At 39.1% G+C, this 20,414-nt stretch overlaps 2 protein-coding genes and 1 pseudogene across 3 annotated transcripts; all 3 read right to left on the reverse strand.

Annotated features, from left to right (window-relative positions):
- Positions 1-147: 147 nt before the first annotated feature.
- Positions 148-4,510, reverse strand: LOC311588168 (lithostathine-1-like; the record flags this gene model as incomplete). Its single annotated transcript, XM_084765650.1, has 5 exons — positions 148-192; positions 859-949; positions 1,038-1,074; positions 1,198-1,282; positions 4,463-4,510. 5 exons carry the CDS (start codon positions 4,508-4,510, stop codon positions 148-150), a joined length of 306 nt encoding a protein of 101 aa, XP_084621776.1.
- A 547-nt stretch (positions 4,511-5,057) lies between these two features.
- Positions 5,058-5,819, reverse strand: LOC311588169 (RRP15-like protein; annotated as a pseudogene). Its single transcript has one exon. The product of its transcript is annotated as an RRP15-like protein (transcript).
- A 9,014-nt stretch (positions 5,820-14,833) lies between these two features.
- LOC311588170 (lithostathine-2-like) lies at positions 14,834-17,101 on the reverse strand (the record flags this gene model as incomplete). Its single annotated transcript, XM_084765651.1, has 5 exons — positions 14,834-14,901; positions 15,096-15,207; positions 15,889-16,026; positions 16,318-16,457; positions 17,038-17,101. The coding sequence occupies 5 exons, from the start codon at positions 17,099-17,101 to the stop codon at positions 14,834-14,836; spliced, it is 522 nt and encodes a 173-aa protein (XP_084621777.1).
- Positions 17,102-20,414: the final 3,313 nt, after the last annotated feature.

A 20,414-nucleotide genomic window follows, 5' to 3' on the forward strand; every position in this document is an offset into this window, starting at 1 on the left:
GCCCCAGCCCCACCCCAGCTCTGCCCCAAAACCTGAACAAAGGCAAATTATTCTATTATTTAGAATTCCTTTTTTCTCATCTGTGTTTGAAGTCAAGGATACTCAGCAGCCATGATTGGAAGAATTTGGAGACCCAGTGTCTCAGGATTAATAGATAAAGAGAGACCCACTGCTCCAGTGCCAATGACAGTTCTGGGAGATAGGAGTTAAAGTAACAGCATCTACAAGATCTACAGAAAGGAGTGAAAGGGTTTGTCTTATATGTACACTTGGAAATGACAAAAAAAAAAAAAGAAAGAAAGAAAGAAAGAAAGAAAGAAAAAGAAAATACTTTCAAGAATGGAATGCACTGTTTTTCTGAATTTCATGACATTCCAAAGGTATTTTCCATAAGCTTCATTTTTAATTGAATGTTCAAGTTCTTCATCTGTACTACAGAATGTATACACACACTCGTAACAGGAAGCGGTTCCTGAAATTTCCTTCTGGAGGCAAAAATTCATAACCCTGGACTCTAATTGGCTGCTAGTGTATAGAAAGTAAAGTCTAGTCTCTTGGATCAATTGAAAATTGTTTCTATTTAACTCAGAGATTACCTAGAGAGGTAAGGCAAGTGCACAGGAAAAATGCTTTCCTTGAAATAGAATGAGACTGCTGAAGAATGAAAGGAGCGGGAAGAAGCTGAGCCTCCATCCATCCCCACAGATACACGCGATGATCTTTATAAGCCCCATATGCTCTAGGATCCATACAGATATTGCTGTCTTATGAACACCATAAAAGGTAGTTTCTGCATCACAGACCCACTTTTCCCACATCACCTAATTATTAAGAGAAAAAGAGGCCACATACACACACCTTTTGGGGCTCATGGAGGCCAGTCCAGACATTGACATCTGTAGTTCCACTCTCCTTAATCAGAGAGGCCACAAAGTTGCCCTCAGGCTGGCTGAGCAGTGACAATTAGTAGCCTGAGTTCGTGTTCCTCCCAGGGAAAGAGGCATAAAATGACAGTGAAGACATGTTTGGGAAGGTACAAAATGAAAGGCGCGCTTGGGGAAGAAAACCTGAGTGCTGGGGCAAGTAGATGATCTTAGGGTGCCTCTGAAGATACCAGAAAGTATCAGCCACTTCCAGCTTTAGGTGCCTCCCTCCCACACATTTCTCTGCTCACATCTGCATCAGCCTAAGGTGAACAGGTTTTGATGAAGTAGTAACAGTAGGAGCTATAAGCAATGGAACCTTCCAGACAACTGATTCTGGCAGAGGGTAGCCTCGTGGCCTAATCAAAATGGTTAAAGGAAATGGCCAGGACTCGGATAAGTTGAGGAGATGAGACGGCTGGTGAGGTTTCTCTGTAGGAACTCAAGAACTCAGTAAGGGCATGGAATGCGTGCCTACTCCACTCCCTGCATCGTTTTTCCTCTCTCCGATCTCTCATTCCTTAAGACAAAAACTCACAATGAGCTGCCCAGCGGAACTGATTTTATTAGTTCTAACTGCCACCTTTCCCTACACACGGATCCCCTGAGTTCCGCATCGCTTTTAGTCCCACCAGGCCCCTCAACCCTTTCATAAGATCTAAAGTTACACAGATGAGCCAATCGAAATTCAGGGCCATAGACAGGAGGTGATTTTAAAATTCATCTCAAAACCCCAGAGGAGATGGAATGAGAGCAGTAGTCAGTGTCAATCCACGGCCGTCATTGCCTCCGCTGCTCTCCAACTACATCCGTTTGATAAGGATGGGGTGATGCCTTCAGGTGATACTTCCAGAATATAAAATCTAAGAAAAGAGCTCACCTTGGCTTGGAGACAAGAACATTAGGGACAAGACCGGGATGAAATAGGTCCTACCCTTGCTGAGCAGCAGACTGTCTTTTGCTTCGGAAGTGCATCAACAATCTCTGTTAAAGAGCACAGAGAAGAAAACTATGAAGTGAACAGAGATCCCTTGATTCTTTTCAAGGCCTCTGCTCTCCATTCTTCAGTGCACAAAGGTTGTCTGAAAGAAGACATGCTCAATTATTTCCCTTTAGAGGATCATGGAGAACCCAAAACTCAATGGCACTTGTGGCTTTTCTAAGGAATCATAGCTAGTGCCTTTTTAAAAAAAAATCCCTTCTTACTTTCCCCAGATACAAAGGAAATATCTTGCTATATATGCCTTTCTATAAAAAGTATTTAACTTATCTGCAGGCTGGGACCAATGTGTCTTCGCAGGCTAGGAAAAGGTGTATGTGTGTGTGTGCATGTGTGTGTGTGTGTGTGTGTGTGTGTGTGTATGTGTGTATCTATATATATACACACACACACATATATATATACACACATACACACACACACACACACACACACACACACACACACAGCAGGGTTGAATAGAAAATCTAAGGTGAGTGATGAATGGGAGGGGCAAGGAATGTCAGAAAGCCTGCATTGGGCACTAACACATAAAACCTGGCGGCACTAACAGCCCCTATCTGATACACCCAGGGAACAGTCACAGCTGAGGTTCTCTTCCCACATATAAGCTGGCAAATTTCCCAGGGTAAAGATCAGTTTTTGTCCTTCTCCGGAGGCAAACAAGTGCCTCGTTCCCACGTCCCTAAGAAGCCAAGGCAGGATCCCAGTCATTCCAGGGGAAGGAGAGCAGAGGAATGCATGTCTTATGGAGGGAAGACAGGAGAGGCCAATGCAGCAGGACATGGTGGGGAGCAGACCTGCTTGAGACAGTAAGGAAAGTGATTCAAACTTCAGATCACACAGACACCTTCTCTCCTGTCCTAGTGTATGGGGGAAGTGCTAAATCTCAGCTCTCTGAGCTTCCCCATTTACTTACCCTTCTCAGACTGTCAGTCTCCTATGAAGCACATAGATACATGTCTGGCCCTGTTGTGACTTCCTTCGTCTTTTCAAACTGCTGAGAATTTTGATGCCTTCTAGAGAAGTTAGAGATAAGGCTATAGCTTTCTTTCTGCCATGGGTGTGCTTTCAGAGCAGTAAAGATATTGCCCAACTTTTACAAAAGCTCTCCAGGCGATTTCAAAGTCTCCCTACTTGCACTTGCCACCTGTCCTCACATGAACTGATGCGGACTTTGGTTGATTCTTTTTCATTAGTAGTATTTTCCTTTTTTTAATCAAAGAATAAAGCAGGGAGAATTCTCCTCCATAATTTTTCCCTTAAGCAGTATAATTAGGATACAGGAAAAGGGAGTTTGTCTTTGTCAAGTAAGATTTTAGAGTTATCTCGACCTTGTTCTTTGCATGGTGTCAGAAGAGACTGCTACACACTCAAGTACTTTAAAATGACGTACTTGAAACATAACATACATAAGGCATTGTTCAGCTAAGCAACTTACCATTGCTGTGAAGTATTTTCAGTAGTACCTCAAATAATATGGGAATCTCCTGAAGAAACTATCTTTGGTTCATATTTTCTTAATAAAAATCTTTAATTTGTTACTTGTCCCAACTGTATGATATATATATGTGTGTGTGTGTGTGTGTTTGTGTGTGTGTTAATAAATGCATTTTTAAAATGTTTCTCTTAGAAAGCAATATTGATAACTTGTGAAAGAAAATGTTTTACAATAACATTTTTGTTCAGTCCTCATTACCCTCTCCTGTTAACCCAACTAGCTGCCTTTATCTTCTCAAATAGGAGCCCTTGAGTTTTTACATTTCATTCTACACTCACATGCACACACACACGCGCACACACACACACATACACACACATGCATGCATGCGCGCACACACACACATGAGCACACACACTCACCTGTGTGTGTTTGAATCTCTCTATGTGTGTATGTGTGTGTGTGTGTGTGTACATCTAAAATGTAGGCCCCACATATGAGAGGAATAATAATTATCTATCTCTCTAAATCTAACTTATTTCATTTAATACATTGATGTCATATTCTACTAACTTTCCTACAAATGAAATAATCTCATTCTTTATGATTTAATTAAAGACCATCAAATATACATGATATTTTTTTTTGTCTGTTCATCAGCTGCTGGACACACAGCTTAACCTATAACTTGGTTAACGTGAATAGTCTCACAAGAAATAGATAAGCATATGCTAGTTTTATCCTTATTTTTTCTGAGGTGCTTGAAGTTGGACCTAGAGTAAGACAAACAAACTGTCACTGATCTATATAACCAGGCCCTATTTTGTGTTGTTTTTTTTTTTTTTTTGAAGAATTTCTGTCCTGATTTTTTTACAGCCATGTAATTTAATACAACACTTCAGTTCCAAAGTGAGATAAAGACAAATCCTCCTTTTGGACCCGTTCTGTAATAAGCACACAGTACTGTGGGTGGGTCCTCTTCCTTCTGAGAGAGAGCAAACTCCCGTCAGGGGGAGTGAACTCCGGTCCATCCTGCTCCAGCACAAGAGCAGGTTAGGCAGATGCAAGTGTGTGTGCATGGGTAGTAGCAGGGCTCACTTTTTGGAAAGGTGGAAAGAAACGGATCCTTCTCAAAAGCAAAGCCATCACGTGAGTACCTACTTCTCTCACAAACTTTGTAACCTGAGGCAAGTTTCATAGAAATCTTTGATGGATATTAGACAGCTTTATCTGTGGTTCTAAAATTCGAATAAAAAAGATTACAACTTGAAATGTTACTTACTATATAGTTTCTTCTTAAAGACTTACCAACACAAACAAATGACACCAACTATCCCTTCCTTCCCACGACAGATCTCTGGATCTGAGTGGATAAGAGGAGAACTCTTAACACCAAATTCGGTTCATTGTAATTTGGACTGCACTTCAGCAACACTGGTGCGTGATCAGTACGTGTCTGAACGAGAGAAAAAATGCACATCTTACTGCTCAATAAGAAATATTTCTTTGTACAAATATCTTGGAAAAAGGCTTACAGCTATGTAAGGATTAAAAGCACAATTTTACTACAGTCTGCACATACAGAGGAGCACGCAGCTCTTGTTCTCAGGAAATCACAGCGTGTAGCAGGTGGCCCCTTTCTTGGCTCGCAAGTGTTAGCGATGCTGGAGATGAGCTGGATGCTCCCGGCTGCTCAGTCACTTGACCTGCCTCCAGCAGGCTCATCGCTGTCCTTGTCCCAGTCCCTCATCCTGGCTCCCATCATGAAATCATCCCGCAAGACCCTGGGCCCTCTTCTGATTGCACTTCAGTCTGTCTGGCTTCGGGGTTCTTTCCAGCAGGACCAGTCTTCTTTGTACCATCCATTCCCTGAAGAACGCTGATGAAATCCTTCTTGGAAACGTTTGACATCGGCTTAGCTTGCTTCTTGGTGGAGCCTCCTGCCTCCTTAACTTTTTTGCCAATGTTCCTTCGGTGTTTCTGAACAGCACTGAATGGCTGCAGCAGGTCCCTCGTCGCAATCCTTTGCAGGTTCCCCTCTGCTTCTCTGTCTTTGACAACATCTGGCTTCACTCTGCACATCATTTCCCACTCATGTTTCTTATCAAGGTACTTCCTCTTTTCCACCCTCTCCTGCTTTAGCTTCTCCTTCTCCTTCTCAATCTCTTTGTTTTTTTGTGAGGATGGTGGGTTTACTTTAAGGAGTCTTTTTGTTAAGGATTTTGGCCATGGCATCTGCCCAGGCTGAGTTAGTTCCAGTGCTTGGTTCTGCAGCCTCTTCATTTTCTTCCTCACAGGATTCAACATTGTCCTTACTGTGGGCTTCTACAGCTCCATCATCTGACTGGTCCCTCTCTGAATCATAGCTTCCTACTGACCCTTCTCCGTCCGAAGAGTTTTTGAGCTTATCTTCCAGCTTCGACACTGCAGCCTTGGCTACCATTTTAATCTTTTTTCTTTTTCTTCAGGGAATGCTTCAGCTTTTTCCCGGTGCTCACCAATGAGTCTATATATATATATATATATATAATTAATTTATTCATATTTCATCTAAATTTTTATCCCATCCTTTGTATCCTCCCATTCCTCCCTCCCTCCCATTTCCCCCTTACTCCCCTCCCCTATGACTGTGACTGAGGGGGACCTCCTCCCCCTGTATATGCTCACAGGGTATCAAGTCTCTTCTTAGTAACCCGCTATCCTTCCTCTGAGTGCCCCCAGGCCTCCCCATCCATGGGACGTGGTCAAATATGGGGCACCAGAGTTCGTCACATGTGATTCTTAAACGGCCGTGGCCATTTGGACTCGCCAGAAGTGTCCCGTCCTGATTTTTATAGTGACTTACTAGTTTACAATTACTACACACTTACTAGCATTTGTTTGTTTTGATTTACTCTTGTTGTTTTGAGGGGAAAACTACAATGAATGTTCTACGCAGAATACTTGACCCTACCAAGAATGAAAAGTGTGCTTGCCATTCTGTCATAGTTCCTCTTGCTTTGTTCATTCTAAGATCTTTCTTTTTCAGAGGTTGGGAGCTACATCTTTAACCACACTTGACCAGAAGCTTCACCCTCATGCTAAAAGTACTGCACGCGTTTCTTTAAAATATTTTATGTACATGTAACAATCTACGTAATGATCAAATGGTTTGAATATGAATGCAACTTGTAAAAACAGCAACAAGCACAAACAATAGAATAAATTTTCTCAAGGAAATGGCAACTCGCTAGACCATCTCATTCTATGAAGACATCATTTCCCATCTGTAGTTAGAAGAGTTTCTGAAAATTACCATCTGAGTTTTCTTTTTCTTTTTGCTTTTTCTTTCTTTTTTTTCAACCTGAATAGTCATTCTTTTATTGAAAGTAGATTTTTAAAATTTTTTTATTAATTTATTCTTGTTACATCTCAATGGTTATCCCATCCCTTGTATCCTCCCATTCTTCCCTCCCTCCCATTTTCCCCTTATTTCCCTCCCCTATGACTGTTCCTGAGGGGGATTACCTCCCCGTGTATATGTTCATAGGGTATCAAGTCTCTTCTTGGTAACCTGCTGTCCTTCCTCTGAGTGCCACCAGGTCTCCTCCTCCAGGGGACATTGTCAAATATGGGGCACCAGAGTTCGTGTGAAAGTCATACTCCACTCTCCACTCAACTGTGGAGAATGTTCTGTCCATTGGCTAGATATGGGTAGGGGTTTAAGGTTTACCACCTGTATTGTCCTTGGCTGGTGCCTTAGTTTGAGCGGGACCCCTGGGCCCAAATCTGCCTATCATAATGTTCTACTTGGAGCCTTCTAGGACCCTCTGGATCCTTCTACTTTGCTATTCTCCCATGCTTCTCTCATCTAGAGTCCCAATAGGATGAGTTTTCTACTATAGCCTACAGGGAATAACAGGTAACCCTTTTATCTCTGAACATGCAATGAGATAAATTTTAAGGCGTTGTTCTCTATTTTCATGTCTTGGGCCAATGAGCTATGTAAATGATTGCAATGAAATTACTGAATACACAGGAGTTTGATAGTGTGCAGTGATCATTCTCAGTTCTGTCAATCCAGTATTACACTCGGCAAATGTCATTCTGCTGTGTCAGCACTGCTTTTGTTCTTTTAATGACAGCCATTCTGGCAGGAGTGAGACGGCATCTTAATGTGTTTTGCTTTGTAGTTTCCCAAAGCTTAGGGTTGCTGAACATTTTAATATCACTATTGAACACTATACTTGATCCTTTGAACAAAATGTTTCTGCTTTTCACTTGTCTGTTTATTGATTGGACTTTTGGCATTTCTGTGGCTTAATTGTTTAGATGTTTATATATTTTAGATATCAATTCACTGTCAGATCAATGAAAACTAATAAATTTCTGCCACTCTTTTGGCTATCTTCTCCAGACTTTGTACAGACTTTGAAAATAATTCCAAAAGTCACAAGTGACATTGGTGAAATGGAAAAGTTTCTTTAAAATGTGTTGCCCTTAATACAATATTTTTACTCAAATTTTACACCAAAAAAATTGCATATGTTTCCTAAGTATTAACCTAAGTCATTTTATAAAGTATTAAGTAAACTAAACCTGAAGTTAAATTAAAACTGCATGAACTAAGTTCTGAATCACTTACTACTCAAAACATTTAAGGGCTGCAAAAGGACAGAGGTCAGAAGTGTGTAGTGGCAAAGAGAGCCATAGTGGAGCAACAGCAACTCATGAAAACACTAAAGCAATTCAAGAAATACAGTAATTGACTTCTTAGAAAGTTGTTAAATTTCTTCCTTAATATAATTAAATGTTTCATATAAACATATATGTGTGTATTCAGATTACATATGTGTATATGTGTGTGTTCAAATATTTGTACATCAGTTTGGAAAATTTCCTGGGCTCTTAACATAGACATGGCCCCTGCTATATTTTAAAATGTAAACATGAAAGCTTCTACAAAGAATATTTGAAAACAGGCACAATTGTCTAAGGATTTCTGTTAAGTTCAACTGGAAAAGTTTCTTTTTTCTTTTTTCTTTTTCTTTTTTCTTTCTTTTTTTTTTTTTTTTTTGAGATAAAGTCTTATACTACAGTATAAGATGGCTCAGAATCCACTAAGTAGCCAATTCAGCTCTCAAACTTAAGGTAACCTGTTGCTACAGTTTCTTGAGTGCTTTGATTACAGGCATTAGAGACAATAGCTGGCTTATTTATTAAACATGTCTAATTAACTGGACGTCTACTGCCTTTTATTTTTAATTTTCTAAAGGTAAGAACAGAGCTTGTGAGTATGGCTCAGATTGTGGAGCACAGGTTTACCATGCAAATGCCAGGTTGGTACCCAGTACCACATAGAAGAAGTGTGGTAGCTATCACCTGCCTGTAAACCCAGCATCTGAGATGTGAAAGCAATGGAATCAAAATTAAAGTGATTCCTGACTACCTATGCAGGTTCCGGTCAGCCTAGGATACACGAAACTCTGTCTTAGAGAGTAGTAAATAAATAAATAAATAATATTTTTAAACTGCATAAGTATCATAATTATTTGCAATATGTTTCATCGTTAATGCTAAAACAGTTAATAGAAGTTGTATATTTTTCAAAAATTTTCAGTGCTTTGTCATTTTCATTTCACTGAGCTTGTTTGTGCTTATTACTATGCATTTTTAAAGAGTGGTGTCAGTTGTTTTTCTTCGTTTTTTTTATACTTTTCGAGATGGGGGACAGTAAAGGGTTTATTTAAGCTTACACTTCCAGGTAACAAACCATTCCTAAAGGAAATCAGAACAGAAATTCAAAAGGACAAGAACCTGGTTACAGTAGCTGATGTAGGCTTTGGATGAGTACTGGTTAATGGCTTGCCTCTATGACTTACTGAGACTGCTTTTTTATAGAACCCAGGACCATCAGCCCAGGGGTAATACCACCTACATTGAGCTAGGCCCTCCCACTTCAAACACTAATTAAGAAAACACCTTACAACCTTGCCTACAAGCTGATCTTATGGAGGTGTCTTTCTTTCTTCCTTCCTTCCTTTCTTTCTTTCTTTCTTTCTTTCTTTCTTTCTTTCTGTCTTCCTTCCTTCCTTCCTTTCTTCGTATCCTCCTTTCATTCATTTTCTTCTTTTTAATTCAAATTGAAACCACAATTTCACCTCCCTGAACTCGTTTCCCCTTCCCTCCCCTCTCCTTATTTTCCTTCAGAAAAGATCAGATCTCTAGGAGAAAACAACCAAATACAACAAGATACAGTAAGACAAAACAAACACCCTCATATTGAGGCTGAACAAAGCAACCGAATAGGAGGAAAGGAGTCCCAAGAGCAGTCACGAGAGTTACAGACATATCTGTTTACACTGTTAGGAGTCCCACAAAAAAACACCAAATACAAGGGACCTACATTTGTAAAAGAAACACTTTTAAGGCTTAAATAATGCATCGATTCCCACACATTAATAGTGGGAGAATGCAAAACTCCACTCTCACCAAAGGACAGATCATTGAGCAAAAATCTAAGCAGATAAATAATTAAATTAACAATTTGCATGAATCAAAAGAACCTAGGAGCCATCTATGGAACATCTCACTTATGGTTGTGAGCCTAGCCTTTACTGGCTGAGCCAGCTCTCCAGCATGTCACTCAAACACAAAGGAATATACATTCTTCTGATTACTTCTCTACACCCTTTCAAAAATTGAACATATACTTGGTCACAAATCAAACCTCAACAGATACAGAAGATTAAAGCTGGACCTCAGAAACAACAAAAATAACAAAAAGCCTAAGATATGCATGAAAACTGAACAACTCTCTACTCAATGACAACTTAGACAGGGAAGAAATTTAAAAATTAAAGACTTCCTAAAATTAAATGAAAATGGAAGCACAACATACTCCAACTTATGGGATGTAATAAAATCTGTGCTAAGAGGAAAGTTCATAGCATTAAGTGCATTCATAAAGAAGTTGGATACACCTCATACAAGCAACTTAATGATGCACCTGAAAGTTCACCGAGAAAAAAAAAAAAAGAAGCAGACACACTCAAGAGGAGTAGACTACTGAAAATAATCGAACACATGAATGAAATAAACTAATTAGAAACAATTAAAAAATCAACAAAGCCAAGAACTGGCTCTTTGAGAAATTTGACAAGATAAACAAACCTTTTGCCAATCTAAGTAAAAGACAGAAAGACAGTATCTAAATGAACAAAATCAGAAATGATAAAAAGGGGGGCATAACAAGAGGCATAAAGGAAATCCAAATAATCATTAGGTCATACTTTAAAAGCCTGTAAGGTAGAGAAATTCAAATTCTAATTGAAATGGACAATTTTCATGATAAATCCCACTTAACAAAATTTAACTAAGATCAGGTAGAATAAATTCCCAGGGACACTTGGATTCAGTGCAGAATTCTACCAGACCTTCAAAGAAGAGATAAAACCAATACTCCTCATAATATTTCACAGCATAGAATCAGAAGGAACATGAACTGACTAATTATTTGAGGCCGTAGTCAACTTGATACCTAAACCACACAAAGACCCAACCAAAACTAGGCAATTTCAGGCTGATATCCCTTATGAGCATTGATGCAAAAACAGTCAATAGTCACAAACCAAATCAAAGAACACATAAATACTTTGACCAAGTAGGCTTCATCCCAGGCATGCAGGGGTGGATCAATATATGGAAATCCATCAATTTAATCCACCATATAAATAAACTGAAATAAAAAACCCATGATCATCTCCTTAGATGCCAAAGAAGCATTTGACAAAATCCAGCACCCACTCATGTTAAAAGTCTTGGAGAGATCAAGCATACAAGGTACATACATAACATAGTAAAGGCAATATACAGCAAGCCTATAGCCAACATCAAACTACATGAACAGAAATTTAAATCAATTCCACTGAAATCAGGGAGAATAGACTGGCCACTTTCTCCATATCTTTTCAGTATAGTACTAGAAGTCCTATCTAGAGCAATAAGGCAACTAAAGGAGATCAAGGAGATAAAAATTAGAAAGGAAAAAGTCAAAGTATCGCTATTTGCAGATGATATAACATATATAAGTGATTCCACAAATTCTACCAGAGAACTTCTTCATCTAAAAAACACACTCAGCAAAGTGACTGAATAAAAAATTAATTCAAAATATCAGTAGCCTTCCTGTACACAAAATACAAAAGTGCTAAGGAAGAAATTAGGGAAACATCACCCTTTTCTATAGACACAGGAAAAATAATCAAGGATCATGGCATAACTCTCACCAAGCATGTGACAGACTTGTATGAAAAAAACTTCAACTCCCTGAAAAAACAAATTGAAGAAGATATCAGAAAATAGAAAGTTCTCCTATGTTCATGAATCAGCAGTATTAACTTACTAAAAATGAATATATTACCGAAAGCAATATCTAGATTCAATGCAATTCCTATCAAGATGCCTGCACAATTCTTTATAGAACTTGAAAGAACAATTCCCAACTTCATATGGTGAAAGAAAGAAATCAGAAAAGATCTTTTGAAGGTATCCCCTATTGAGGAACAGTATTAAAATCTGCATAGTACTGGCATAGAAACAGACTGGTGGATCAATGGACTGTAATTAAAAACTTAGACATAAATTCACATACTTATGGACCTTGAATTGTGGCAAAGAAGATAAAACCATACAAGATAAAATGATAGCATCTTCAACAAATGATGCTGGTCTAACTAGATGTCTATATGTAAAAAAAAATGCCAATAGATCCAGATTAATCACCCTGCACAAAACTCAAGTCCAAATGGATTGAAGACCTCAACATAAAACCAGAAGGCACTAACTCTATGAGAAAGGAAAGTGGGAACCATTCATGAACTCATTGGTACAAGAGACAACTTACTGAATGGAACCCCAATGGCTCAAGCTCTAAGATCAACATTTAATAAATGGTACCTCCTGAAATTTAGAAACTCTGTAAAGCAAAGGACACTGTCAATAAGACAAAAGGACAGTCTACAGACTTCTAAAAGATCTTCACCAACCCTACATATGACAGAGGGTTAAAGCCTAATATATATAATGAACTCAAGAAATTAAACACCAACAACCAAATAATCAAACTGAAAAATGGTAAACAGAACTAAACATAGAACTCTCAACAGAAGAATACTGAATGGCTGACAAGCACTTAAAGAAATGCTCAGTGTCACTAGGCATCATGGAAATGCAAATCAAAATGACTCTGAGATTTCTTCTTACACCTATGGGAATTGCTAAGATCAAAACCTTAAGTGGCATCACATGCTGGTGCAGATGTGAATATAGGGGAACACTCCTCCATTGCTGGTGGGACTGCAAACTTGTACAACCACTTTGGAAGTCAATCTCGTGCTTTTTCTGAAAATTTGAAATAGCTCAACCTCAAGACCCAAAATATGATCCATTATACAAGGTAATTTGCTCAACTAAGTACATAGCTGCTTCATTCATAATAGCCAGAAACTGGAAACAACCCAGATGCCCCTCAATCAAAGAATGTATAAAGAAACTGTGCTACATCTAAACAATGGAAAACTATTCACCTATTAAAAACAAGTACATTATTAAACTTGCAAGCAAATGTATGGAACTAGAAAAGATCATCCGGATTTAGGTTACCCAGACCCAGAAGGACACACATAGTATATGTGTGGTATACTCACTTATAAGAGGATACTAGCCATATATTATAGGATAACTATACTACAATCCACAGACCTAAAGGGGCTAAGTAACAAGGAGGACTCAAAGGAAGAGGCTTAATTATCATTAAGCAGGGTAAATAGAATAAACAGTGAAAGGAGTTGAAGAGAGGGAACAGGATGGGAGCCTTCCATAGAGGTCTTCTGAAAGATTCCACCTAGCAGGAGATGAAAACAGATGCTGAGTCTAACAGCTAAACTTATGGAGGACATAGAAGGACCTGGAAGATACAGGAGCTCCACAAGAAGACCACCAGAGGTAAAAACAAAAACAAAAACAAAAACAAAAACAAAAACAAATAAAACTGTGGCCTAGCAATACTGAGACACCAAACAAGTGCCATGCATGGAGATCATTGGTCCCCTGCTCATATTCAGTGATAGGCAGCTCAGTATCCATGTGTCCCTAGTAAGAGAAGCAGGGACTCTCTCTGTGGTGGACACTGCTGCCTGCTCTTTGATCACTTCCCTCAATCAGCGTGGCCTTACCAGGCAACAGGGGAAGAGGATGCAGACAGCCCTGATGAGACATGATAGGCTGGGGTTGTTTAGTAGGGGAGGAGGGATTCCCCTCTCTGAGGACTAGAGGAGGGGAAAACGTGGGAAGAAGGACAGAGGGCGGGACAGGGAGATAAAAGAGAAGATGCCAATGGGGATGGAACATGAATATATTTTTAAAAATAAATTTAATTTTTAAAAATCTGAACTCTTGACTGTGTTTGGAAATAGATTCCTTAAAGTGCCAATTAACCACTTCTATACATTTTGTTTATTTGAATAATCATGTTTTATTTATTAGTTCATTCAAGTACTGCCGTTTGTCACTATGCTGGCCTATAAGCCTCTAGTCTGTCTGTCACCAATTTATTCAATATTTTAGACCTGCCAATTTTCCTTAAAATCTCAAATCAATTGTAGCTTCAAATTGTTTCCCTGAGCACACAAAAGTGACTTCCTTAATCTCTAATTTATGAAATCCCAAAGGACCAAAATACTTATGTCATTCATGAGTGAGCAAACTATCAGTTTCTACAAATCACAGTATGTCTAAGCAAATGCAAGAAATACTTGCACTTTAAATTTATCACAAATAAAGGCATCAAAGTTTCATGAAAATGCAGTTTTAACAATGGCTATGCCCGAATGAGCTTGACAGTGATGGAATTCCTTCTGTCCTAGATACCCAAGCATTGGCAACAGACATAGTGAACTCAAAAGAAACCACAAATGAGGAACTCTGTTTTATCTTCATTAGGTCATGGATCCAAAAAAAATGGTGTAGATAAAAAATACAGTAATTATTATGGTTTCTGATTTTCTGTTTTTATGGGGTTTCTTGTAAGTATCTCTTCCTGTGTATGTTTTTAGTGTATTTTCTTTGTTTTGTTGCTTTATTCTGTTTGTTTGTTTTTTTTTACTTGCCAGGTTTTTTTATTTTAAGAGAGAGAGAGAGAGAGAGAGAGAGAAGAGAGAGAGAGAGAGAGACAGACAGAGAGAGAGAATGCATGGAGTTGGATGGTTGCAGAGGTGGTGAGGATCGAGGATGATATGACATGGGGAAACGATAATCAGAAATATTATATGAAAGGAAAAGTATTTTCAAAAAAAATAAAAGAAAACAACATACTACAAGTCTGATGTGAGTTCAAAAGGAAAGAACATTTAATTTGGGTTGGATATGTGGTTTTCTTTCATTTTCTACTCCATAGTAACAGAGATCTGGACATCTGTTGTTCAGGTGACTTTAAGGTTTGAACTTACAGACAAAGGAGAACTGAGAATCACAGTTTTCATCCTTCCATCTCTTGTATGCTACAAGTCAATGAAAAAAACAGTCAGATGGAGAGAGTATGGTCTCTTCTACTTCTAAGATTCTTTGGGACAAGAAATAAGGGGAACATCCTTCTATTTCTTGTGTAAGTAACCCTTCCACTATCTCCAACCCCAGGTATATCTCAAGAGCTGAGCAGAAGAAGCAACCAACAATGTGAGACTCTGGTTCTTACCTGTGTTTGAAGTCAGTGACACACAAAAACCACGATTGGAGGTGCTTGGAGCTCCAGTGGCCCATGATTTGAACAGAAACGGAGATCCGCTGCTCCAGTGCCAACGACGGTTCTACAGGGAAAGAGTCAAATTGGGCCAATATCACTCAGAAAGTGGTAGAAATGCCTTGGTCATGTGCATGTTTATAAGAGGACGAAAACATAGGACAAAAGTAGATGTCACAGTCTCATTGAGAATCATAATGTTTCTTCATTTTAGGGCTTCCCTGAAATATTTAACTCCTTCCACTATCCTTCAGAGAAGTTAAGTACTCTGAATTTTATGAAGAAGTATTTATCACAGAAAGCCATTCCCAGGGTCTCTTTCTTGAGGTAAAAACCTTGCCTAGTTCAGCATACCACTAGGTAGTACAAAATGGGTTGGTATAGCAACAGATTTGACAAAGCAGAATTACAAATAAAACACAAAAGTTATTTTTTTTCTCTGTAATCTGAAAAGTCTTCTCTTCTAGCATATAAATTGTCAAGATACACTATAAACAATAACCAGTATGTAACAAATGCTTCTTACATAATACAGTAAAATTAACCATGGATGCATGAAGCTATAAAGAAGTTGAGTCCCAGTTAGGTCTATAGCCACCTTCAATGAATCCCAATATGATCATATATTCTAGCATTCACAAACACATTACTGTTCTATGAGTGTTGTAGAATTGTTTCTCAGACTTGACTTGGTTCTCTGAATTTTCCTTCATCTGCTTATTAGGATATAAAGAGGCCACACACTCACATTTTTGGGATCATAAAGTCCAGTCCAGACATTGGAAGTAGTAGTACCACTCTCCTTAATGAGAGAGGCCACAAAGTTGCTCTCAGTCTGGCTGAGCAGTGACACCAGGTGACCTGAATTTATATTCTGGCAAAAGAGCTGTGGAGAGAAAATAGATTACTCACTAGAAAGGGAGTTTTGAGCAATATACTAGTCCTCCTAAGGAATGTCTTATAAAAAGGACAGTGTGTTGATATTCCTGATGATAGTGTGATTCAGCACCAAGATTTCTGTTGGAAAGATTCAAAATGAAAGTCATTATCAAGGAAAAAAGCTTAGGTTGGCCATTGGGGAAAATGGTGGTGTGCCCTATCTTATGGAGCCACTAGGAATCATTAACTGTCTCTATGTTCTGATACCTCCCTCTGGAACACATCTCTCCTCACTTACATCTGCCTCCGCCCAGGTCAAACGATCTTCAACAAAGTAGTAGCAGTAGGAACCATAGAAATTGGCACCTTCTGGACAGCTGATTTTGGCAGAAGGGAGGTCTTGTTCAGCCAAAAGTACATCTTCTGGAGCCTCCTGGCCTAGGAAAGGAGAGGGACAGGGACGTGAAGGAGATAATGAGTATGCGTGAAAGCCTGAAGATTAGACAGCCATTGTTGTCCCCTCTGTAGGGATGCAAGGATGCAGCACAGGCAGTAGACCTGTTACCAACTCTAAGCTCTTTTATTACTGCTTTTCTCTCCCAGGCTTTCTTTCCTTGAAACAAAAACTCACTTTTAACTTCTGATGCTACTTCTTCACAGTTGTTCCCTTACTTTTCTGAAGTGCTTACTACCATTTTGTGGAGTATCTTACTGCATTTTCATAGATAATGTTTATATTTTCCTCCATAATTTTATACTCTTTGCATACAAGCCTCCCAAAATTAATAAAGTCATCTATGTTTAACCATATCAGTTGTCATTTTTTTAAAAAGAATTTTTTAATATTACAGCTCAAATTTTCTGGTAGTTGGGGATGTATTTGTCCACGATCAGTGAAGCCATAAGAACGGCTAGTTAACCTCCAATGTTTATCATCCTTTTTCTCAAATCACATGAGCATATATATGGATGAAACAAAGCCTTCAGGTCTATAGGGATTACGGTTCAACAAACTTACCTTGGCTGCATGACAGGAACATCAGGCATGCAAACAGGAAAAGGGATGCACTGTTCTGAGCCATGCTGATCAGCAGACTGTCTAAGGTTTAAACTTCAAAAACAAACAAACAAAAAACAGTTCCTAATGAAGAACAAAAAGAATGAAACTCTAGGAGTGGTGAACACAAGCTAGATCCTATACAGCACTTCTTGTCTCTTGATTTTTTAGTGAAAGAAGGTTTCCTTGCATTACCATATACTTAATTTCTTCTCTCGAGATTTCAGGAATTCACAGACCTAGCAATATAAAGGCAGTTTGCTCCTTTCCTGGGGCACCAATACTTGTAGAACATTTGTATACCATCCATTTGTCTCTTTCCCCAGGTCTGAGTAGAATAGCTTGGGTTAGAGGAGTTTTCCTCTTGTAAGCACACTTACCTGACAGCTAGGAATAATAAGTTTTGTCAGGCTATGTAGTGGTGAGGCTTTTATATGCAGCAGGATAGGGCCGATGGGTCATTACAAATGATCAAAAGGAGGGGCGTGGAGTATCAGTAGATTGACTTTGGCACAAGTGGCATAAAGAAATTCTGGTAACAGGAGTCACACATCTTTCTGGAACATCATGAGAATGTTCACAGGTGCTGAACTCTTTGTACTCTCAGTTGGAAAAGTTCTCAAGTGAAAAAAACTATTTTGTTGCACAGCAGCATCCAGACTCCTTGTTCCAATGTTCCTGAGAAGGAACTAGGTCCTTCCAGGAATTCTCAATGGTGAATGAGAGAAAAGGGGCAGCAGGGGCACCCAAAGGAGATGTGTGACTTTAGAGCAGGGCAATCTGTGGAGTCTGGGGGAGAATAGGCACCTGCACACAACATGGAACACATCTGCTTAAGACAGAAAAATAGTTTAAAATTTAGACAACTTAGGTGCCTTCTCTAGAATGTTATTATATAAGAAAAGGATGGTGAACTCATTTTTTTCTATTCTGGTATTTTCCCTCTTTTCTCTTTCTCTCTTTTTTAATTTCATAGTGTGCACACTTTTGTCTCTAAACCTTACCACTTATAGACGCCTGCTCAGGATGTCTTATACACTTTCTCAGATGTCTCCTGCTCATGTAGCATGCCTACTCCTGTCTTGACTTTCTCTGCTCCTAAACTGCTCAGGAGAACTTGACCTGTCTCACAAACAAGAAGTCCATGTTGTCTTCCTTCTCTTCAGTGGGACTTAAGATCAATATAGGTTATAATTCACCTTATACAATAGAGCATTCACATATATTCATAGACTAGCTTCCATAGCACCTGCTGGCCAACCCTTGGATTCTGCCAGCTGGTTGAATTCTTATTGATTTTGATGTTTCCCATAGTTATACTTATTTCTCCTTTTAAGTTAACAAATGTACCAGGAAGAATTCATCCTTCTTATTTTCCTAAATCATGCACTCAAATAGCCTTAGGGTACACCAGACCATGGCTTAGAATCTACCAGTTAAGATTTTAGGACTGTGGGAAAGGCTTTGCAATTAAGAAAACTTGCTGCTCTTGCAGAAGTCCTGATTTCATTTGTTCTTATGCATACCAGGTAATTCACAACCCCCAGTAACTCCAACTCCAAGGGATCCAATGTCCTCTTGCCTCCCCAGTAACCTCTTCTTATGTGCACAAACACACAGACACATGCACATGAATAAAGTTTGAAAAATCTTTTGTAAAAAGGTTTTGTTGTTTTGTAGACTTTATGTTTGGAGAAAGTAATTATGAGTCTCTGGACTAGAGATTCTAGCCTGTGTAGAACCCTATATTCTTTCTGTGGTAACTGTGTATAATGTTTGTCACTCTTTTGTGGGTACGTTGTTTCTTCATTTTCAATGAATTTCAGGAAGTCCTTAATTTCTTTCTTTATTTCTTCCCTGACCCAGGTGTCATTAAGTAGAGAGTTGTTTAGTTTCCATGTATGTGTAGGCTTTTTGTTATTTCTGTTGTTGTTAAAGTGCAGTCTAAGACCATGGTGATCTGATATAATACAAGGTATTATTTCAATCCTCTTGTATCTGTTGAGGCTTGCTTTGTGACCTACGATGTGATCAATTTTGGAGAAGGTTCCATGGGGTGCAGACAAGAAGGTATATTCCTTTTTGCCGCATTTAGCTAAAGTCTCAAGGCCTGGACTGCCTGCCAAGCTCAGCTCGAGTCTCTGGGATCAAACTGCTCCCCAAGTCGAGCTAGGTTCTCTGGGCCTGAACCACGTGCCAAGTTCAGCTAGAGTCTTTGGGGCCAAACTACCTGCCAAATTCAGCCAGGGACTCTGGGCCCAAACTGCACACCGAGTTCAGCTAGGGTCACGGGGCCCAAATCTTGCCCACCCCCACAGCAATTCCCGCCAGTCACCATGCCAATCGCCTCTGCTGGAGGGTTCCCAGCTACAAAGCTTAGCTGCTGCCACAGCCACTCTAATCCAAGAACATCCATGTTCCTCCTGTGTGCAGGGGTACACAAGTTTTCTGTATTTTGGTCTTTTCGAACTGTGGAGTACTCCCATTGTAGTGGGGTGGGGAGCTTGGTGTTCCTGGTTAAGAATTCCATGCAATTCCCTGAATTGTTTACTGGAGTTTCTAAACACGGTCCACACTGCTCACTGCCATCTTGGATCTCCTAAAAGGAAATTTTCAAAATTATTTTCTTTAAGTATTCCTTGGAACAGGCTAATATAAACATAAACAACCATATATTGAAGCATGTCTGTATCCCTAGGATGAGGCCTACTTGATCATGGTGGATGATAAATTTGATGTGTTCTTGCATTCTGTTTGCAAGTATTTTATTAAATATTTTTGCATCAATATTCATGAATGAAATTGGTCTGAAATTCTCTTTTTTGTAGAGTCTTCCTGTGGTTTAGGTATCAGGGTGACTGTGGCTTCACATAATGAGATGAGCAATGATTCTTCTGTTTCTATTTTGTGGAATAATTTGAGGAGTGTTGGTATTAGTTCCTCTTTGACTGTCTAGTAGATTTCTGCACTAAAACCATCTTCTCCTTGTTTGGGAGAATATTGATGACTGCTTCTATTTATTTAGATGTTATGGAACTGTTTAAACTTTTTTTTTTTTTGGTTTTTTTAAGACAGGGTTTCTCTGTGTACCTTGGCTGTAATGGATTCACTTTGTAAGGCAGGCTCAAACTCACAGAGATCTACCTGCCTCAGCCTCCCAAGTACTGAGATTAAATGTGTGTGCCACCACAACATGACAGGACTGTTTAAACTTTAAAATTTTTTATTATAATTTATTCAGATTACATCTTGGTTGTTATCCCCTCACTTGTATTTTCCCATTCCCACCCTCCCTCCCTCCTTCTTCTGCCCTAACCCTTCAGTCAGAGGTCGGTTTC

The sequence above is a fragment of the Acomys minous genome (assembly GCF_964271855.1).
Source record: "Acomys minous genome assembly, chromosome: 17".
Classification (NCBI taxonomy): domain Eukaryota; kingdom Metazoa; phylum Chordata; class Mammalia; order Rodentia; family Muridae; genus Acomys; species Acomys minous.